Source organism: Plasmodium gonderi (assembly GCF_002157705.1).
Source record: "Plasmodium gonderi DNA, contig: Chr07, whole genome shotgun sequence".
In the NCBI taxonomy this organism is placed as follows: Eukaryota; Apicomplexa; class Aconoidasida; order Haemosporida; family Plasmodiidae; genus Plasmodium; species Plasmodium gonderi.
The window spans coordinates 1,053,477-1,076,933 of record NW_021628932.1 but is presented as its reverse complement, the minus strand read 5'-3'; the positions used below and the strand labels follow the sequence as shown (position 1 = coordinate 1,076,933).

Here is a 23,457-nt window from a genome sequence, read left to right as displayed (position 1 = left end):
AATTTGCTTCACTTGCTGGTAAAAGATTTTTTGTTGTGAATGCTGATGAATGTTCTTTTTGCATGTGGGAGGGATGTTATAAGTACATTTTCATGCAAGCATATACAACACTAATTAAATACTAATTCTTAAAAATGGAACGAACGTGAAAACAAGGGTGTGGGTGGGAAAAATGTCTAATACGCGTACTATATATATATATATATGCATGTGCACATATGTATACGTGCTGATGCATATGATGCAGGAGCGGCCTTTCCCCTGAAGTAGCGGAGTGCCCAATCTCAGGGATGGTGAAAAAAAACCTCCCTCGCCACAGTCACATCTACAAATCAACTAAACTGTTAATGATAGCTTGTTGCACATTGAAATCCTCGTCGTTGGAGTTTTCTCCATGCTCAAAGTGCCCAATTACAGACGTAGAATCGTCCATTACATTGTTACAAGTGTCTTGAAAATGGTTATTATGATATACACCCATATTATTTGCACAAGAATTTATGAACCGTCTTTGTAGTATTCCATCATAATCCTCCTGAGCTTCTTTCAATGCAGAAGATGTTTTATTCTCTTCTTTTTTTTCATCTACGTGTGTATGCTTATGAATGGCTTCCTCCCCATTGTAGTAATTCATAAAGTTATCATTGTAGACATTATGTTTATTCCTCAAAACCTCATGACTAGAAGAAGTATCTTCACCAATGACATACACATTTGCTGTTGGTATTTTATGGTCTCTTAGTTGGTAATCCAAATGATTGTTGTTCCAATAAGTAAAAGGTTTATTTTGTTTCATTCCTTTTAAATTATTCAAAGTACATTCATATGTCAAATTTTTAGAATATTCTTCATTTTTATTCTTATCTTCAGATATATTTTCATTACAAAATTTGCTATTATTCATTTCATCCTTTTGACAATTCTTAACATCATAGAGCTGAACAATTTGGACTTGATTCATTCTGTATTTTTCTTCATGACATGCAGTTTCTTCCTTAAAAATAATACCTTCTTGCTGATTTTCCAGAATGCCTTTCGATGATGCAACCATGAGATGGTTATTACACGATTGATCATCTCTTCTACGAATGTCACTGTCATGCGTATTTCCATTCATCACATATGAACTGTAATAATGTGGGGTACGTTCATATAAACTACGTCCATATAAAGTACGTTCATATAAACTACTCTCATCTGAAGTATCCATATTTTTAGAATTATCAAAACCGGTCTCCTTAGTATAATTATTAAAAGAGCCCGATTTACCTTGGTTCCCAGTGTTCGATGTGCAATGGTGTCCATTTTTCTTTCCACTGTCACCCGTCGATTTTATTTCTCTCTCATTTGAACTAAATTGACAGCTGGTAAGACTTTCTGACAGCTTACTTATCCTCAAATCGTGGATGCATTCTGCTGCTTCTGCTTCTGCTGCTTCTGTTTCTACTGCTTCTGCTGCTTCTGCTTCTCCTGCTTCTCCTGCTTCTCCTGCTTCTCCTGCTTCTCCTGCTTCTCCTGCTTCTCCTGCTTCTCCTGCTTCTCCTGCTGAGTGAAATAAATTCTTGCATGGATCAATCGTTCCTTGCTTTGTGTCTTCACGTCTGTTATCATACGGATTAACTTTGTTTATATAACGGTCTTTGTTATATGAATCAATAAATGGATGATAGTTCTTATTATATGCCTCATCCCCTTCTACAAAGTTACTGATATTGTTGGTAAGGGTATAACTATGTTCATTTTCTACATGATAATTCACATTTTTGTCGCAGTACAAATTTTTCACTTTTTCGTTCTGTGCATATTTTTTGGATACCCTTAAGGAGTAACCCATTTTGGAAATATTTTCTGCATTCTCATCATCTAACTCTGTAATAAAACCAGATGATCGTTTACTACTACTAACATCACAGTCGATGTTATCTGCAATTCTTTTTCCTTTTTTCATTCTTATCTTATTTGGAGACGATGCACCACTAGTAATATCATTTTTGTCTAAGAGGATTACATTATTATTGTTCTCCATATGTATATTATAATATTTAGTTTCGATTATATTTTTTCTATTTTTTCCTTTTGCTTCCATATTTTTCCTATGTCTAGTACTGTAAAAAAAAGATCTTCTTTCTGCATGCTCATTGCATATATCCACATCATATTCACTATCGTGTTTTGTCCTTTCTTTTGAATCTTCCTTTCCGTTTGGATTTACATGTTCCTGCATATACTGCCCATCACGCGTACTTGCATCATGAGGATAAATAGAATAGTGCTTGCTGCTTGTTATGTTGTTACCATTACCACAACGACCATCAGCATTTGATTCGTTTGACACGTTTGATACGTTCGATACATTTGATTCGTTTGATATGCGTGATTCATTTTTTTCATTTTTTTCATTTTTTCCATTTGACACGTCTGACACGTTTGACACGTTTGATGCCTTTTTTTCACCCCTTTGAATGGGCTGAATATTATCAGTACTGCAAAAATGGTCAAAACTATTGTTGTAGGTGTTCCCAAAATTACTGGATGATTTTTCCACTGTATGATTCAACCCTTTTTGCCACGGAATGTTGTTTTCATATTGAGGTAATCGTTCCTCATCAGTCTGTGCTTCTAACACTTGAAAGGAATTTTCCTTCGCATAGTGTGTAATTGTGGACTCCTCTGCTTTTTCTTTGTGTGTCGACATATGCGAATCAGTATCAATGCCCCCTCGTGAGTCACATATATTAACCCTATTATGAGAAATAAATTCTGGAATTAAATCATCAACTATAATTATCTCTTCCTTTTTATTGGTGTGTTCCGTACTGATTTGTTCACATTGCCTGCTTTTTCCACCTTGCATGTTTTTTCCACCTTGCCTGTTTTTTCCATTTTGCATGCTTTTTCTAGTTAGACTACTCCGCCTCATCGGTGTATTCTCATCATTTGGTATCTTATTCTGCCTTGGAGTTAGAGACAAATCTTGATTATCTACATAAAAAACATCGCTACCATTTCTGAATTTATCATCATCGGGAGCGACATAATTATTCATCTCGTTATTTTTTACTTTATTAATATTTTCCTCATCATCTGAACTTATGGTAATATTGTAAAAATCGTTCATATTCTTGAAGTTAGACGAGACGCGATTATCCCTGTTATTATTATTTGTATTGTTCATCATGCGATTATTTCTACTTCTAAGGTTGTACGTCCTGAGCAACTCACTTCTCTCTTCATGATTTATATAATTTGAACTTCCATTTGTTCCATTCCTCCCATTATTTATAGTATAAAAATTAGAATTTATATTCATATTTCCAAAGTTGTAATTTGCACATAATGACATGTATTCAGTTACCCCCAGCAGACATTCAACATAAGAATTGTCTGGCTTTCTAACATCATCATCTATGTATTCCTTATTTTCAGACCTTCTTGAATCGTTCCTGGATTCAAAATGGTTTTCATCATGTACTTTGGAATCTTCCACATGTCCATTTAGGGCCTCATTTAACTTCAGGGCAAGCAGGTAGTCTGAGTCAACTGCATGGGGGTGAAAATAAATAAATAATGAAAAAATAGAAGAAGCAAAAGTGGAAGAAGCAAAAATGGAAGAAGCAAAAGTGGAAGAAGCAAAAATGGAAGAAGCAAAAGTGGAAGAAGCAAAAATGGAAGAAGCAAAAATGGAAGAAGCAAAAATGGAAGAAGCAAAAATGGAAGAAGCAAAAATGGAAGAAGCAAAAATAGAAGAAACAAAAATAGAAGAAACAAAAATAGAAGAAACGGCATTATGGACTTTCCATGTGCATAATGAACCGTAATACAATGTACATCTCCACGATTGTGGGGATGATGGTTGCATTTCATGCAATAGAGTGGTCATTTAAACAAAATTAAAATGAAATAATATTCAATAAATAAGATCTATTCGTGGCACATTTACACTATCGACTACAGCAGAATGGTTGTATTATCACTTTTTTTTTTTTTTTTTTTTTTTTCTAAAATTTCTTAACCTTGATTCAGATTTTCGTCTTTCATAGAGTTTCTCGTTTCTTCACTTTGGGTATCATGCAAGCTATCCGATTTTTCTTTCTTTTCATATGTATCCTTATTTCCATGCACGATATCATCTCCTATTTCATTTTCTATTTCCTTTTTTACTGCCTTTTTTGTTCCATTTTCCACTTCCTCCTCTGCTACCTTTTTTGGCTCCGTTTCTTTTTTTTCCTCTCCTTCTGTCTTTTCACCCCTGGGTTTCCCTTGCGAGTTCTGCTGCTCCTTTTTTAGTCTCTCTTCATATGCCTTTCTATGTTTGTTTATGTAAAAATTTAAATCTGACGTACTCATGTTGGTGCTTTTATGCTACGAAATATGCCACGTCCAGAAGAAATATACATTAACATGAACGTGAACACTTTTGCAATGCCCTCTTTTAATCTCCAAATGGGTAACTTGAATTGTATCTATCGGTGCTTATGCAGAAACATACACATGTGTATACCCATATGTATATACATATATATATATATATTATATACATTCATGTGTGTACATGTGCACGAAAATGGTGTAGAACTTTATCTGGCATTACTCCAATTCATTACTTAAACAAAAAGGACATGAATCCACAATAAATATGGACAAAATGATACTTTGCTGAACTGGCAATTCAGCAACGCACGGGAAAGGTGTGCAAATGTATACTGTTTAAATGCAATTTATTCAATTGTATATGCTCATGTGTACACACGAAATGGAAGAAAAACTATCGACAAAAAAATGAGTATCCAATATGGAGTAACAAAAATGGTGATGTGTACCAAAAGGAGAAGGAAAATTTTTAATGCCTCGATTGAACATTTATCTACATAGGCATGGGTGCACATATTACCCTTCGAATGTTTATTCGTAACATCCAAATGTATGCACTCATTTAATATTCAGAAACCATTCGATTGGAGAAGTTGTTTACGTATATGCTTTATTTTGTTATTTATCACTCAGGTGTATACATATGTACATATATGTGTGCGTGTATAAAGATCTGCAAAAGGTGCGTAATCACTCGTGCACATATATATATAAACGAATACTCGCGTACATACTCTCCATGCGAATCTTACATGTACAGCATAGAAAAGTCCAATCAATGTGCGCTTTGTGCTAGAGGAACACAAACGTGACAGGGTGTAGTAAAAAAGAAAGAAAAAAGAAAAATGAACAAAAAAGAAGAAAAAAGAAGAAAAAAAGGTATTGTTTTATTTTCCGTTGTGTTAATGTAATAAAGAAGGAAAAAAAAAAAAAAAAAAAATAAATAAGTTCACATATCAAATATTAAAGAAAAGGAAAAAGGGCTTCTATTGTTATTACTATCTTTAATACGCGGGGACTGGGAATCATCAATGGTTATATATATATATATAGAAAAACAAAAAAAGGGAATATATGAATATCTTATATACTTTGTCCATATGTTGGTAATAATTTTACCTTGCCTGGAAAAATGATAAAAAACTTTGTTTTTTGAATGCCCGAACAGTGAATATGCGAATGTACAAACCAAGTGGACGTGTAATTAAGCGAAAGCGCAATTGATCAAACATGCGGTTCTGCAAAAGTACAATTAAACAAATGTACAAATATACATAAAATGCCTTTTTTTTAATTCAATTAATACATATGCATTGATGAAATATGACAAAAAAGGATTGAGTTACAAAATGACATAGCTAGTTTTCGTTAAAACACGCACTGAACTGAACGAGAAAATTTGTTTTTCATGATAAAACGTTCTAACAACACTTGCAAATTTTATTTTAACTCTAATTTCAATGCCTATTTGAAGTTTTTTTTTTTTTTTTTTTTTTTTTTTTTTTTTTTAAACACTTTTGGACGCATTCTTCTTCCATAAATTTTTTTTTTTTTTTTTTTTTTTTTTTTACTCTTTTGCGTGTACTTTTTTTTTTTTTTTTTTTTTTTTTTTTCTTTCCTGTCAACTATTTATATTTTTCTCTACTTGTCCTCTCTATTTCATCGGCTTCTTTAATTCCATATACATGTATGTGTGTTTATGTGAATATGCATATGTTTGTATTTATACTTTTTATTTTGTTTCATTTTGTTTCATCGTGTTTCATTCTGCTATATTTTGTTTCTTTTATTTTGCTCTTTTGATTTAAAAAGAAGTTTTTCTTTCGTTTTCCAATGCAGGCAAAAAGAGCGCACACACGTGGGACGAGAAAAAAAGAATAGATGGACTTGGCATATGCATGATACATTTGTTCATTTTATGTTCCTGTTCTAGTACAAATAATGTTATACCCATATTTGTATACTCATTTGTGTGTTCGCACACCATCTGTAGTGAATGTTCACACCTAACCCTGGGACATGGGAAGAATTGCAAAGGCGAATATGTGAGACTAAAACAAACCACTGAGTACCAAAATAATATATCAAAAAAAGAAAAAGGAAAGGAAAAATAAAGACAACAGGACAGGATGTATGTTTGTGAGAGAAAAAAAAGAAAAAAAAAGTGTATCATTTATTCATGTCTGTATCAAAAGGTACAAAACAAGCCAAAAAAGGTAGTTTAAAAAAAAAAAAAAAGTTACCATATTGGCTAACCTGTAAATAAATTAACAAGTTAGCTATTTCGTGCGCAATGTTTTTTTTTTTTTTTTTTTTTTTTTTTTTTTTTTTTTTTTTTTTTTTTTTTTTTTTTTTTTAATCGCATGAACATAAACGTGTGATATTTTATGAACATATCAGGCAGGAAAATATTGTAAACAAAATGTTTCGATTGGAAATTTTGCACACAAGTTGGTGTGGAAAATGAATGAACTAAGAAAAGCAGGAATTTCATCTATATGCCACTCTCAATTTTTGTGGACACGCAAGTTTCCAAGCTTACTTTTCTCTTTTTTTTGTTTTTTTTTTTCATTTATCATTTCCTCACCTTGCATTTATGTGCTTATGCCACATATACATGGCCCTCCTGAAAGTGTAAGACAAAGTCCTGTTGTATGTTTGAAGCACTCCTGAGAGTAGATCAACAGAATGAGAACTTGACGTAAGAAGAAGAAACAATTTCGATAAGTTCCCACAATGTTGTGATGCTTCACTCTGGTTCCTTTTTGTTGAAACTTTTTAATTTTACTTCCTTCTAAACGTAGCAACGCTTGAAGCTACTTGTGAACACAAAAGACAGGAAAAAAAAAAGAAGAAAAAAAAAAAAAAAGGAAGAAGTAAAAAAGTATATGTACATTTTCACGATCACATAACATAACAACTGTCTCTACTGAGTACATTTTTGATATGCTAAATTTTTAGCAATTTCCGAAATTGCATACATCAATATGTTTAAAAAAAAACATAATAATAATAAAAAGATACTTCACTATGAACGTTTTTTCGTCTTAAACTTAACACTGGTATAAATCGTTTATAAGCCATATTCTTATCCAACTACCTAAATTTTAGGATAAGAACTGTGTGTACACAAAGCTCCATATGTATTATTAATAATGTTTATCCACATTCTTTCCAAAGAAAAAAAAAAAAAAAAAAATTATATATATTTCAAATGAAAAAATAAACTTTTTCACAATTGTCGAAATTGAAAAGAAAATATACATTTATAAGGGTTCACTATATTGAGAAAATAATTTCCCAACATGCTTTATATCTTTGCACTATTCAGTTGCAAAACTTGTTGGGGTGGTAAGGTGCTGTGGGGAAATGATAGAAAGAGCCATGTTATCGTTTAAAAAAATAAAAATAAATAAAAAATAAAAGGAGAAGAGAGGAGAGCATTGCATTATTTTGAATCCTTTTATTATTTTACAATTTTTACGATTTTATAAAAAAAAAAAAAAAAAAAAAAAAAAAAGCAAAAGTTTTATCAGGTATATATCCACTTCCTTGCATGGATCTAATTCGAACTATCTTCCTTTACTATTTTTTCTTTCATCACTCTTATGCTTTTTTCACAAATTCGTTCTAGCTGCAAATGTCATATGGGAACAAGTTGAGAATACCATGACATTTTCCATTTCGCACAAAAATAAAGAGATGATATTTGAGCGTGAACACACTGAAGTGAATGCCCACCTGAACAGTAATGTTAGCACGAATGGGTTATACGAATGTTAAGGTGAATTTTGTTTCTTATGTGAACCCCTTCAAATTCGCTGTCACGAAAGGCAGGAAAATTTCTTCGGTACGAATCACAAGGTATCACTCACGAGCTGTTATAAAAGGCATAACTTCTGTTCACTATAACTGCATGAGGGGTGCAGCAGTGGGAGATTATTTTGTGCATGAACTTGATTTTATGAAATGTATTTTACCAAAGAATGGCACAAAGTTAGGAAAGGATTCGCCACAACCAAAAAGCAAAAGAGAACCAATTAAAGAGTCTAAATTAATCACGATCGTTTTAAACAATGCACTATGTGAAAATTCAAAGAAAATTATTGCCAAGTCAGACATATTAATATGCGCCGATGGGGGTGCAAACATACTGTATAATATGTGCCAATCTTTAGCTAAGGAAAAAAGTACAAGTGATAAGTCCTGTTCATTGGAAGGCAAAGCGAAAGGGGATAACACATCTCTTTATACATTATACACAAATGAGCAAAATGGTATAAAAGATAACAAGTCGTCTGAACATGAGCACCAACATGGGAGAGATACAATCTCTGATTTGTTCAAAATGCGAATAAAAAAAAATGAAGATACAGTGAAATGTCTGACCAAAATAGTACCTGATTTAATTTGTGGTGATTTTGATAGCATAAATAAACATGTGTACAAGTTCTATAAAAACAAATCAGTCTTATTTGAGAAATGTGAAAACCAGGAAAACACAGACCTTGATAAATGTATAGATACGATAAGGGGATACATTATGGAGAATGATAAAATATTAATTGTAGGGGCAACAGGAAATAGATTTGATCACACATGTGCAAATATTTCTTCTTTATACAAAAATGTTTCTTTATGTGGTAGTATATATTTAATTGGGGAAAATAATTTCCTCTTTTTACTTAAGAAGGGAAGTCATATTATACATATAAATCCTCAAATTTTTGAAAAAGGTTGTGGTATTTTACCCATTGGAGCCAAGTGCAATGTTAAAACGGAAGGGTTGAAATATAACTTGAACAATGAATATCTCAGTTTTGATAAACTTATCAGTTCATCAAATGAGGTTCTTCAAAATGAAGTCAAAGTTTTTAACGATTCTCCCGTTATTTGGTGTTCCCAGTTAAGAGCTGTGTGTAAGGGTTAATTTGTATACAAGGCATTGTTCATGTAAGAGAGACCGGTTATGCATAAGCTAGCTAAAATGTGCACATATGTACATTTTTTTTTTTTTTTTTTTTTTTTTTTTGCACCCTGTTTGTGACATTTAATAATTAAGTTACAATATAGGCTAGCTGACATAAAAAACTTCTTAAATAAGGTATAACAAAAACAATGGTCCCCTTTATAGAAGAAATATATGGAGTGATTAGTTAATTAAAAGTAACATCACAGGTCGCACACGGGGTCTCAGAACAAAAAAAAAAAGAAAAAAGTTAAAATTAAAATGAAAATGAAAATTAAGGGTAAAATTAAAAATAAAATGAAAATTAAGGATAAAATTAAAACTAAAAATAAAAGTAAAATTAAAATGAAAATTAAGGATAAAATTAAACGTTTATGTGAAGGGAGAATGCATATATTGTATCCCTTTTGCGATATAAAGAAATGTGTCAATCAAAAAGACGAGAAGTAATGTAGAATAAGTGAGTTATTACATATACTAGGTAGAAGAAGGGCGCAAAGCGTATGTACATATTCATGTGATGTCATAAGAGTACCGTTAGGAGGCAAGGTGGTATATATATTATGAAAACGGCACGTATGTGTACACCTCGTTCTTGTTCTTGGACTTCTTCTTAACCTGCTTCGTTTCAAATGTATGTTCAAAGCTTGTATCCTCGTCATACATACATATTTTCTTTTGACTTTCCATTGTATCGAGAGTAGGGTTCTTCTTACGCCAGGATGGGTCCTCCATTTTGTGTTCGTTGCTTTTTGTTTTGTTTTGCAAATTTGTGTGCATACCGTTTTGCGTGCAATCGCCTGACCTGTTAATAAAAATGTCAATTGTGAAAGGGTAAATATTGACCTCCTTTTTGTGTGGAATGTCTAGTGATAACAACGAGTTGGATACTTCAATATGAAAGGTGGAGCTATCAGGAACAAATATCTTTTCCTTTGAGTTATCTTTTTTCGTTTTACAAATATAGAACAAATTGTTTAAGGTTTTTTTACTGATATATTTTTTTGGAATAATGTCTGTTTCGATTGTGTGAAGTAAAATGCTGTGTCTCCGTATTAATAGGGATAGTAATTTAGGAGATTGTGTTTTTTTGAAAGCATTATAAATTAAATTTACATAAATGGGTAAAAAATGAAATATGCATTCTGAACATAACAAGCTGGTGATTGCCATAGGCATCCATAATACTCCTCTTATATCAATACCTTCATTTTGTATACTATTTTTTAAGTGTATAAATAGCTTATTTAATTCATCCACATAATCTAATTTCCCAGCTGCAATTAAAGCATATGCACATAAATACTTGTTAATAATATATTTATTCTTTTTTGTTTTCCATTTATCTTGCATTAGTACAAATGTATTGTTATCATTTGACATGCGAAGCTTATAGAAATCACTAGTACACTTGGTTGACACATTTGGCATGTCTGTATTATCACTGTTTTGATATTTATTTTTTATATTCTGCTTTTTCTTTCCTCCATGTATGTCTAGACCTTTTGATTGAATAAACGTTGCATCGTATTTATTTTCCCTTTCTTCTATATAATTATTTATTTTTTTATAAGACATTTTTAAAAGTTCAATATCGCGCACCCGTACTTTTGAAAACGCATGAACTATTTTAATAATGTCGATGGAAGAAAATTTCTCAAAATTCGATTTCATATGATCACATATCGTTTCATAGAAACTAACATCTTCTAAAGATGCGTCAGCATATGTATTTACAATTATTGTAATTTCATTTGGAGTGTAGACATGAATATAATTCTGAACATGTTTTGCAAGCATGAACATGCAGAATTCATCAACATACTTACATGTCCCGATGGTGAATATAAAATTAGTTATCAAATAATGGGGTATTAATTCCAAATTTTCACAGATCAAATCTGAGTGAGCGTATAAAATATTGTTATCTATGTGACTAAATACATATTTCATTATATATACTAGTAGTATCTTATGTATTACAATATTTTTTATCCTCCATAGGTTATTCTTTATGTACTCATAGTGATCTTTCCTCAAGTAAAAATTATTGCTTTCATTTTCTGCCCACATAGGTTTCCAATCTTCGTTCAGTTGTTGTTGTTGTTGTTCTTGTTCTTGTTCTTCTTCTTTTCCTTCTACCTGAATGCCACTGCGGGTGTTTAATCTGTTGCTCGTAATTTGCTTTTCCTGGCCTCTCATTTCTCCGTCCTTCTCTTCTCCTCTCAGACCAAGTGGGTAATCGCTGAAATGGAAACTCGATTTTCCATCGCCACCTCTACCGCCTCCTCCACTTCCATCACACAGTTGGATTGTATCACCATGCAGGATTGTATCACCATGCAGGATTGCATCACCATGCAGGATTGCATCACCATGTTGTAATGTATCACCACGCTGTAATGTATCACCACGCTGTAATGTATCACCACGCTGTATTGAATCACCATGCCGGATTGAATCACCATGCCGGATTGAATCACAACTTATTTTACCTTCTTCCCCCTGCACGATGGCAGATGTACCAGGTATTTCGTACGAAGCATCTCCAAGGGTCATTTCTTCCGTTTCACATGACCTGTTAAGGTTATTGCTAATTTTGTTAATCAAGTTCATGTAATGAGATAACTTATTCACAATATTCACATAAGCATCTTTATTTTTGACTTCATTAATGCACATTAGTACAAGATAATCATAAAGGTAGAGAAAGGAAATCGAGTTAATCTTTGAATTAATGCATTTATACATAGTGGAAAAAATATCTTGAAATATTTTTTTATTCATATATTCCTCATTCTTATATATAATCTCTGTACTGTGTGCACATTTCACGACATTACTTTTATCTGTCGATAAGGAAATATTATTGTGATGTAAAACCGTCAATAAGAGTAATACATTCTTAATTTCTTGTCCATTTAGAAACTTATAGTTCACTTTTTTCAATATATCTACAAATGTCTTCTTATTATTTTTATGTACATAATTGAAAAAGATATTTGAATCCATGTAATAATACTCAGGTTCAGAAACAATATTTGCTCTTCTTACATTCATGTAAGTCAGAGGGAATAATAATTTAGAGTAATTTATGTACTCTTTATTAATCACCTTTTCTTTGTAATTCCATATGTCGCACTTTTTCACTTTATAAACAAATTTGTGCATATTGCTATTCAGGAACAAGTTCATGCATGGGTTATTTTTGCACTCTCGTATGAGTTCTTCTCTTTTTATCTTAACCTTTTCGATATTGTGAATGTAATAGATGTTGTTTGGACTGTTCAGGTTCTGCACACGGGTACCAGTACTAGCATTATTATTCTTATACCTTTCATGGTTATCTGTATTATCCACCTCAATGTTATTTGCACTTCCTATATCATTTCTTCTCTTGTTGCTACTGTTTAGACCTTCTCGACAACTTCTCTTATTTGTACCACCATGAACAGAAGTATTTTTCGAATTCAAGAAGTGTAATATAGGAGCGATATTCGTCACATATCTGAAAATTTTGCAGCACTCTATCACCTCCTCACGAGAAGATTTTTTCCTTAGGATACTACAAGTTTGTAATTCATAGTAATCATGAAGCAAGTCAGCTACATTTTCCTTATTGTATAGAAAATAAAAATTATTAAAATCTGTCTCATTTTTAATGTTTTTAATATCGTTTTTATTTTTACTATTCCTTTTTGTCTCACAGGACTTAGCAGTGCTGAATTTGTAACTTCTATTATTTTTTCGGACATCATAAAAGAAATGGATTTTCCTGTACTTATGCTTTAAGTATCCCTTTATTATCATTGTCAAAATATCTTAGTTTTTATATATGGAGAGAAAACTATGATTGGCTACACAAAATTCATCATACATGGAAATATTTTCATACTTCCGTGTAAGCATACATGTATTGACACATGTACATAGTGTGATACGCAAAAAAAAAAAAAAAAAAAAAAAAAAAAAAAAATATACAACAATATACGTACATTCTCATGTTAGATAAACACCTTCATCATCTTAATGTATACTCTTCCATTTGTGTCATGTCCCTACAGAAATACTTTGTTGAGATTATCTCTATGGTTTGAAACTTGTGTTCTTAACAATAAAATGTATCACACATACCCCATAGGTGGTTCAATTCAAAGTTTCTTCCACTTTTTTTTTTTTTTTTTTTTTTCCACCATTTCAGGTTACTTATTTGCAAATGGAAAAAGTTCACACTTCAAAAAAAAAAAAAAAAAATCTTGCGTAAAAATTGATTTTAAGTGATTTCCTCACCGGCCTTTTGATTTGGCCCTATTCGACGCTGTTTTCTGTTAAATGAAAAATATGCACATATATATGCATACATATAAGCATACATATAAGCATACATATAATCATACATATGTGCATTTTTCCCCCCACTCCTTTTGCAACTATTTTTTTTAGCTTATCCCTCTAACCCTGACACAAGCAAATGTGACATATAAAAAGTTGTGCAGGTTAATTTCTCCCTCGGGTAAACTGAGATGAGATCTTTGAAATGGTTCTGCGACACAGAGAAGTTTTTTTGCTGCTTCATTTTTAACACCTCTTTTTTAACAATTTTTTTTTTTTTTCTTTTTTTTTCCCACCTTTGCTCATGACCAACACACGCCTTGGGAGTGACTCTTATCTGATACTCGGTACAAGCCACTACAACAGCATTTTTTATTTACTTTTTTTTTTTTTATTACATTCCTCCTCTCCTCCTTTTTTTGAAAAGTTTTGTTTCATGCCCTTGTCATTTTGTTCTATTTCATGTGCCATATCATGCACTAGAAAAAAAGATGACAAATTTGTTTATGAAATGTTTTTAAGTTTTTCAGGAAAAAAAAATATGTACTATCGAATTATTCCCTAAATTTTACATAAAATAACTGAATAGTGAATCTCCTTTTTTTTTTTTTTTTCGCTTAATGTAACCATTTACTTTTAATTAATCATTCTTATATTTGTCGTAACTGTACATAAAGAAAAAAAAAAAAAAAAAAAAAAGAACACCTCGACATGATACAAAATAATACTCTTTTGCGGAGTATTGATTTTTTTGATATCTCCTTGAGGTCCCATCTTTAACAGTCTGATTTCTTCTTCACATAATCCATGTGTACATAATAGCCCGATAGTATTTTTACTAATCCGTTTTCATTTTATTTACTTTATTTTTTTTATTTTTATTTTATTTTATTTTTTTTTAAAACAGCTATTAATTGAAAGTTGGTAGTGGCGATGAACACTTACGCATAAATTCACTGCGAATATCTTCGACATTTGTGCAGTGTGGCATCTGGTTTGTATGGGTACACCTCAGCTGATTATTGGTTACTTCTAAGCTGATTATTGGTTTTGTCTAAGCTGACTCTTGGTTTTGTCTAAGCTGACTCTTGGTTTTGTCTAAGCTGACTCTTGGTTTTGTCTAAGCTGACTCTTGGTTTTGTCTAAGCTGACTCTTGGTTTTGTCTAAGCTGATTTTTTGCTGTTTCTAAACTGTTTATTGGTTCCTTTTCAAGGACATGCCATCAATTTGTTGAGGCTCATTTACACGAATATTTTCTCAATTTACCTAGATATAATCCCAACCCCTTAGAAGTATTCTCAATCGTGCGAAGGAGATTTTAATCCGTTTGAAAATTTTGCCTTAACAAGCTGATGTACAAGCACAGCAACATACAGAAACAGTAAGTAACACTACGCAACTCGTGTAGGGTGAGAAGTATCTTGGGGTTCCTCAGCCGGATGATGGAGGAGAGTAAGCCCAAATGCAACATCAAACTTAAAAAAAGCGACAGTGAAAATAACAACAAGAAGAGAAAGACATTAAACATATTCGAAAATGTGCGTTGTGACAATTCTGAAAGAAAAGATAATAAAGAAGAAGAAGATGTATCATTAGTTAGAAAAGCACATAAAATTAGGAGTATAAGAAATGGAGAAATTATAACTGAACCAAGTAACGAATTTGAGAAATATATAGATCAAGCAAGCTCCCGCTTTATCCACAACTTGCAGAATAAAATAAATCGAATCCAAAATAAGAACATTGTTTATTTAAATTTTCCACAAAAGTGGAGAGCAAAGGAAAGAACCCAACCAGCTAAAAACCAGCATGACTTAGAAATTACCCACATTAGCAAAACGATATCTAATGTGGAAGATAAAATTGCTGCAGGGGTGTCAGAAAAAGATGCAATCGGGATCGAAGGAAGTGCATCTAATGAATCGCTAACATGTTTAATGGATAGACAGAAAAGTAAAGAAAGGAAAAGGGGTGAAGTGGGAGAAGTGGAAAAAGTGGAAGAAGCGGATGTGGAAAAATCCAACGGAGAAACAGATGACGAAGCAGAACTAGTAGCCGATTTCTATAAGAACCCAAAAAAAAGTGAAGATATGCACAAGTATAACATCACGGAAGGAAACCTAACATATAAGAGAAAAATGTTCCTAGATAAATTCAGAAAAATCGAAAAGGAATCCATTTTTAGAAAAGAAATGAATATGTATACAGATTTTGATGAACATAACATCGAAATTGAGGATTACGGGAAAAAAATTTTATCCAAAATGGGATATAACGAAGATATTTACAACAAGTACATAAATGAGTACTACAAGGAGTGCAGTGACAAGAATTATTTTGATAAAATTTATGAAAACTTTCATTCTCGAGATTTTAGATTCACTGGAGTCGGTGCAGAGGAAGAGATGAAGGAGAACTTGCAGCGGATCAGGGAGCATGAAGCAGAGGATGCAAGGAGTAGAAGTGGGTTAAGGAGCGAGAGTAGACGTGGTGATAGGAGCGGGTTAAGAAGCGAGAGTAGATGTGGTGATAGAAGCGGGCTAAGAAGCGAGAGTAGATGTGGTGATAGAAACGGGTTAAGAAGCGAGAGTAGATGTGGTGATAGAAGCGGGCTAAGAAGCGAGAGTAGATGTGGTGATAGAAGCGGGCTAAGAAGCGAGAGTAGATGTGGTGATAGAAGCGGGCTAAGAAGCGAGAGTAGATGTGGTGATAGAAGCGGGCTAAGAAGCGAGAGTAGAAGTGATCGCATGGGTGGACGAGAAAGGGTGAAGATTGGAAGCAAAGACGACAATAGAGAGCACGAGGATGGAGTAAGGGGGAGGAGAAAAGATAAGGAAAGGAGGTGTGATGAAATGAGATACAGAGATCACAGCCCGAAGGAGATTTCTAATTATGAAAAGTATGATAATATGTTCGAAGGACTGATAGTAAAAATAAATTTAAAGGTACATGAGTTCTACAGAAGAAAGGGGATCATAATATACAAGAAAAAAAGGAGGAAGAATAAGAACAGTTGGTGCACCATTCTTGGGTTGTTGATTTTCAAAAATTACAAATATATCAATATTTATAAACAAATGGTTAAGAAAAAAATAAAGGATTTTTTATCGTGGAAGATGAAAAGAAAAATGACACAAAGGAAAGAAAGTGACGAAAGTGAAGCAAATGATCAAAGTGAAGAATGCAGCGAAAGTGAAGAATGCAACCAAAGTGATGAACACGCATGTAGAGGCGAGAACATTCAAAATTGTAAAAACTTTTGGAAACGATTTTTGAAAGAATTGATAAAAACAGTTAAACGTGATAATAGTGATAATCATGGGATGATAAAAGGTGAAAAGAAAGAACCATTTTGCATTATCGAAATTAAATCCAAATATGTGGAAACCACCTTAAGTGATGAGACGAGTAAATGCAAAGTGGTACATAGAAATATTTATAACTCGAAAAAAAATACATCTCTGTATAAACAAACAGTCAAATTGAAGAAATTAAAACAGAAGTATGCTTATGTACAAATAGAAGATAACCATATTCTGAAGGTTTCTCTAGATGATATTTGTCAATATATATAAAAGTCATGTGTGAGTGTAGTTAATTTTTTTCTTATCACTTAGGTTTTTGTCTTTTGCACCCTTTTGTCTTACCTTTTTTTTTTTTTTTTTTTTTTTTCCTCAGAAGTTTTAGTATTCCTAATCTGTTTTAAACCCTTTTATTAAAAAGGAAGTAAACAAACATATTTTTACTGCCAAATTTTTGTAAGATTATTTTTATTTTTTTTTTAAATAAACTTTTAACAACACACACTGAAAATATTTTCAATGGATAGAAGAGTGTGTCTAATACAGAATGTTACGACATTTATAAGCATCTGATATGTCTCATCATCTGGGCACTCCTTTTCAAAACTCCTCTGATGTGTATGTCTAATTTCATTTAAAAGAAAAATTCAAAAACTTTTTTTTTTTTATGCCATACAATCAGCACATTATCTTACCAAAAATTTCTTTTTGTAACACTTTACAATGACATGATTTAAAAGGGAAAATGTGTTTGTGCAGATGGTGTAGATAAGTATATGTAAATTTATGAATGTGTACATTTACATGAATTTACACCTTGTGTATATTCAATCTTACCATTGCACGTATGCAACTAGAATCGGAAAGTCAGAATCTTCTAAAACAGACAACCTTGGTAATTAAAATTCTAGAGGAGCGTTGAGTATTTTTTTTTTCACGCACACAAATCGGTAAACAGAGGTAGAACCTGGGAAACATGTTGGTACAGGAAGAAGTAGAGGGCGGCTAAAAAAGAGAAGAAGGGGAGAAAAAACGGAGAAAAAAAAAGGGAAAAAAAAAAGAGAGAAAAAAAGGAGAGAAAAAAAAAAGAGAAAAAAAAGAGAGAAAAAAAGGAGAGAAAAAAAAGAGAGAAAAAAATTCGATCAGCTTCCAACAGGTGAAAGAAGCTGTTTTAACTGCATAGGCTTATCCATTAGGAGGAAGTACTCAGCAGATGTGGTTACGAGTAAATGTGGGAATAAGTGCTTTCACGCAAACGGAACTGACGTAGCGTGTGCAACAGCATAATCAGTAAAATCACAATTAGCTCAAACTACACTAAGATAGGTACATATATATATATATATATATATATATATATATATATCCTTAACAATGTAGAACAATGTACACAAAAATGAGCCGAGATGTGCAAGTAAATGAAACAAAATCTAGCACAGCGACACGGCATAAAATTGAGAGAAACATTCTTATAAGTCTCACTCATTTGGACAAAAAAAAAAAAAAAAAAATGAACAAGAAAGAGGAAAACGGAAGAATATTATTATCATGGAAAATAGCACCATACTGAATATTTTCCTCATCCTCACACACCCTAGCTTGATCACTCAATGCAGACGGTTTTAATTATGGAGAAGCGCACTCACATTACTGTGTAAGTTTAAGTATATATGTGAATACATACATGCGTACGTACATACGTACGTACGTGAACACATATGTGAGGCTCAAAATTGGACGCAGGGAAGAAAAATAGGAAATGAATGGACAGACTAAAAAGGTAAAAGATAAATGCACATTTTATTATATACATTTCTTTTTCTCTCATTTATTTTAAAAAAAAAGCGATTCGGAAAATAACAATTCGGAAAATAACAATTTTCACGATAAAAAGGATTTCTTCATTTTGATCAATTTTTTTTCTATTTTCATTCTATTCAGAATTAAGGGTAATTTCTGAAATGTCATTTGTCTCCCTTGTTGTATATACCATTCTACATCATCATAATTTGACACACTTATTAGTTTGAAGTGCTTTAGGTATAGACGTTTCGGGTGCAGTGTTATATCTCCATTGTAATTCTGAAATGATACGCGGATGAAAAAAAAAAAAAAAAAAAAAAAAAAAAAAAAGGAAAATGGGGGAATGCACAATTGTGTACAGTTCTTCCATTTTGCACGCACGTTCCACGTGCATATGCTACACAAAATGATACTCAAAGTATCACTCGACGTGGAAAAGTTTCCTCCAAAGGTGACTTCGCTTGTTCACGTGAATGTCAATCGATCCCGATTTGCCTTACCTGCATTGCAATCGACCCTGCGTTGAGTCCTCTAATGGTGGGAGATAAATCTAGCAAAGCCATGAGTCTTAAAATGTATCTCATATTTTCTTTAAATAATATTTCCATAGATGACATTAAAAAACCTGCTCTCCAATGCCCTGAATTTCCTCTCCATTTGACGGGTTTTCCAGCTTCACCATGAACCCTAACTCCAGTAAAAGGAAACACATGCGGATTCACTTGTGAAACAATTTTATATTTGACAGATAAAATTTGATTAAGATTGTGTGCAGGAATATCACTCTTCAAAGAACCATCATGGAAATATGTGTTCTTAAACTGTACACTGTTTATAATTGTATATTTCTCGTCTAGTAAATTTATATTTTTATTTTCATTCATATCGATACACTCGCTTCCTTTGTTCCTTAAACCATCGTAATCCAAATTCCCCTCTTTATATGTACCACTTTTGAAATTCCTTCTCTCAGTGTTATGTTCTCGGGTTGCTATCCCCTTACTTTTTTCTTTTTTATCTGAACGGTCACTAACATGTTGCATTTGGTCTGGGTTCTTCCTTTTGACGTGGCTAATGCAGTTCACATTGTCTACCTCAGCTACATTGTCTACCTCAGCTACATTGTCTACCTCAGCTACATTGTCTACCTCAGCTACATTGTCTACCTCAGCTACATTGTCTACCTCAGCTACATTGTCTACCTCAGCTACATTGTCTACCTCAGCTACATTGTCTACCTCAGCTACATTGTCTACCTCAGCTACATTGTCTACCTCATCCACACTGTCTACCTCATCCACATTGTCTACCTCATCCACACTGTCTGCATCGCTCGCACAAATCAGAGAACTAAAATCGCTAGCTACATCTATGCTTTTCTTTTTCCCTTTTAAGATATTTTCAAACTCTTCCTTTTTCTCGCCTCGTGTGGCTATTTCATCCTCTTGCTTCAATTTGTGTAGCCCAAGTTGATGAGTCTTAACCTTTTGGGAAATATTTTCCTTATAATACATTTCATTCTTCATTTTTATGTCCGTCGTTACTCCAGTGGAATTCACCTTTTTGTCTATCCGAAGATATTTGTCTTTTGCTTTATTCTGTCTGTCCTTATGGTTATTCCACTTTTCTGATGCATTTGATTTGGTCTCCTTTTCGGACAATTCGCTTGATTCGTTAGGCTCGATTTGTTCACTAGATCCACATACAACACTCAGTCTAGTAGACTCTTTTTCTGCCTTACCCCAATTGCTCTTCTGATTAATAGCACTATTGCTGTTAAGAATAAGTTTGGCATTACTAACCTCCTTAATGGACATAAGTCTGTACACATTTTCCTTATTATATTTTTTTTCTAATAATTTGAATGGTTGTAAGAGGTATGGGAATGAGCAGCTAGCCAAAACAGCGCTGTAAATCAATACATTAGGAGAGTTCATATAATTTAGAACCATATGACCATCTTCATCACATGAGAAATTATTATTTCCTGATTCAGCTCTTGTAACAGTAATATTTAAAACTAAATTTGTTTTTATAAAAGCTTCTAAAAATGTTACATCTCCATATAAATTATGAATTAATGTTACAATCTTGTCTATATCATAAAAATTACCTTTTTTATATATATTAAAAAATGAGTACATCCAATTTTCCGAAGAGAAACACGATACAATATTGTAAATAAATTCAATATTAAATTCTTCTAACAATTCTTTGTTTGTTCTTGAACAAACCCAAGCTGCTATAATACTTCCTGCTGAGGTTCCACAAATTATTTGTGGTAGTATATTATCTTCAAAATTGGGGACAAAATTATTTTTTCCACTTTTTGACAAAAGTTTATTATTCTTCTGATTCAATGTGAAACGATTTCTACTCACTTTATCATCTCCATTTTCCCCTCTCCTATCATAACTGACTTTCCTCATACCATTCCCTTTTCGATCATTCAGCTTATGCGTCTGTGTATTGTTGGATCTCTGCCAACTGGGGTTACATCTCTCCTCATTCTGTTCCTCTTGAATGGTTCCTTTTCCTTTGTTTCTGTGTCCGCTACTGTCACTACTGCCGCTACTGCCACTACTGCCGCTACTCCCCCTAACATGGTTAATGCCCTTTTTATAACTTTCATTGTCGATTACACCTTTGCTCCAGATTCGATCTGCTTCTACTTGTTCATACCTAGAAGGGCCCAAATCAAGATCACTCAGAGAGGAACTGCTACTACTGAGGGAGTAATCATTGGTTTTCTCTTTCCCGGATGGAAAGTTTCTCAAAGTCTTCATTTCATCCTTTGATATATTCATCATTTGGGCATGTCCCGAATGTTCTTTACTTTTCTTAGGACTAAAAAAAAAATTTTTAATTAACTCTATCTTACTCGTCTTCTCTTTAGGAACAAAAAAATTGGAAGTCTTTTCCTTCTCTTTCTCAATCTTTCCTTTTGCTTGTTTGGTTCGCTGCATATTGGATCTCCCTTCAGATGCAGGACCTGCATTATTTTTTATGTTATATCTTTTATTAACATTTTCCACATGTTGTAACTTTTTTCCTTGAACGTGTTTTTCTTTCTTATCCACTTCTTGATGATTCACATAAGAATCTGTATTATTCACAGCACAAGTAGTGTACATAGTTTTTTCTCTTGAACAGAATGAAAATTCCTCAAAATAATTTATATTAATAGATGATTTTAAAAAAACTTCCAAAACACCAAAGTGATGTAAGCCCAAAATAGCTCCTCCACTAAGAAACAAGGCAGTATTCCCCCATTGTCGAAAAATGTCTTTAAAAAACTTTTTAATTAATAAATATTCATCTGAATAGATATAATTGAAATTATTTTCTTTCTGTTGTTGCACATAACTTTCGATAAAATCCAATCCACTCATAACATGAGTAATAAAATTTGTAACTATAATATGTGGTGTTGAATAGGTTTTACAATAATACTTTTCTTGAAAAATCGCTTTTATAGTTGGAGAGGTAGCAATTTTTACATCTTCCAAAAGACGTAATACATCATTGTTTCTTAAATTCTTCCTTATCCTTTGTGTAGTTTTTTTTAATAAATTTACATCATACATGTTTATATAATCATCATTCTCGTTTATATGCACAGTTTTTCCAGTTAGTTCATCCATTCGGTATGCATATTTTATGTAATCCTTATAACTATTACATGATCGCATCAATCGATCGATTTTGAATATGCTTTCATATTTCTCATGGAACTCATTTTGTTCTTTCTCTCTCTGTTCATACTTATTCTTTTGAATTGTTTTTTTCCATTTCCCTACATATATGCATCTTCTCCATCCATCATTTGTTTTCTTTCTAACGCATCTACAAAAATCCGTATACTTGGTTATTATGAAAAATGATATATTTTCAAAAATAAATATGAAAAACCTTATTAACACATATATAAACGCATTTAATGAAAATACAATCATCAAGATGATGAATATCGGAAGTTTCAAGAAGTAGTGACTGCTTAGCTTGTCATATCCCAACTTTTTTTTCTTTTTCTTTCTGTTTTTTTTTAAGGAATCTAGACTAAATTCGGGTGTTTTCATCGTGTCCTGTCATGTGCCGACAATTCCGTGGGGGTATATACATGTGCATATATGCATATACATATATACGTGGATATTTTCTTGTGTACATATTAATGTATACATGTGTTAAATGGAGCTTGTGTCTATGTAAAACATGCACACACACAAATGTACATCCAAGTCACGTGTACTCATTATTTCTCTATGCAGTACATAATTGCGAATGTGCTCGGATCATATAACATGCTCGTGGTCATTAGACACTAAGTGCAGCTCGGAGGTGGGTGTATATTATGAAGTGCTCATATATTCGGAGGTGGATGCCGATGTTTTTTTTTTTTTTTTTTTTTTTCTTTACTATGAGAAAGTGCTGTATGTAGGGGGGGTAATATGTACTGTTATATCGTAAATCGGTGCAAAACAAAAAAAAATGGTAAAAATAACACTTTACTAAACATAATATACTTGAAACGAAAAAAATGAATTCAAAAATTTTGAGCCTTGTTAGATACATATGAATTATCTGAGAAAACAAGAAACAACCTTGACAAAGGTGTAATGAAAACGGTTTTCTTGATACAAAAAATGAAAGGAAATAGAGAAAAAAAAAAAAAAAAA

At 32.4% G+C, this 23,457-nt stretch overlaps 5 protein-coding genes across 5 annotated transcripts; 2 read left to right on the top strand and 3 right to left on the bottom strand.

Moving 5' to 3' along the window:
• Positions 1-325: 325 nt before the first annotated feature.
• On the bottom strand, positions 326-4,347 carry PGO_072220 (conserved Plasmodium protein, unknown function; the record flags this gene model as incomplete). Its single annotated transcript, XM_028687095.1, has 2 exons — positions 326-3,540; positions 4,014-4,347. 2 exons carry the CDS (start codon positions 4,345-4,347, stop codon positions 326-328), a joined length of 3,549 nt encoding a protein of 1,182 aa, XP_028542896.1.
• A 3,775-nt stretch (positions 4,348-8,122) lies between these two features.
• On the top strand, positions 8,123-9,301 carry PGO_072210 (thiamine pyrophosphokinase; the record flags this gene model as incomplete). Its single annotated transcript, XM_028687094.1, has 1 exon — positions 8,123-9,301. The coding sequence occupies one exon, from the start codon at positions 8,123-8,125 to the stop codon at positions 9,299-9,301; it is 1,179 nt and encodes a 392-aa protein (XP_028542895.1).
• Positions 9,302-9,901: 600 nt separating this feature from the next.
• On the bottom strand, positions 9,902-13,150 carry PGO_072200 (hypothetical protein, conserved; the record flags this gene model as incomplete). The annotated part of the gene is made up of 1 exon (XM_028687093.1): positions 9,902-13,150. The coding sequence occupies one exon, from the start codon at positions 13,148-13,150 to the stop codon at positions 9,902-9,904; it is 3,249 nt and encodes a 1,082-aa protein (XP_028542894.1).
• Positions 13,151-15,115: 1,965 nt separating this feature from the next.
• PGO_072190 (hypothetical protein, conserved) lies at positions 15,116-17,248 on the top strand (the record flags this gene model as incomplete). The annotated part of the gene is made up of 1 exon (XM_028687092.1): positions 15,116-17,248. One exon carries the CDS (start codon positions 15,116-15,118, stop codon positions 17,246-17,248), a length of 2,133 nt encoding a protein of 710 aa, XP_028542893.1.
• A 1,608-nt stretch (positions 17,249-18,856) lies between these two features.
• On the bottom strand, positions 18,857-22,857 carry PGO_072180 (patatin-like phospholipase; the record flags this gene model as incomplete). Its single annotated transcript, XM_028687091.1, has 2 exons — positions 18,857-19,057; positions 19,279-22,857. The coding sequence occupies 2 exons, from the start codon at positions 22,855-22,857 to the stop codon at positions 18,857-18,859; spliced, it is 3,780 nt and encodes a 1,259-aa protein (XP_028542892.1).
• Between the last annotated feature and the right edge of the window lie 600 nt (positions 22,858-23,457).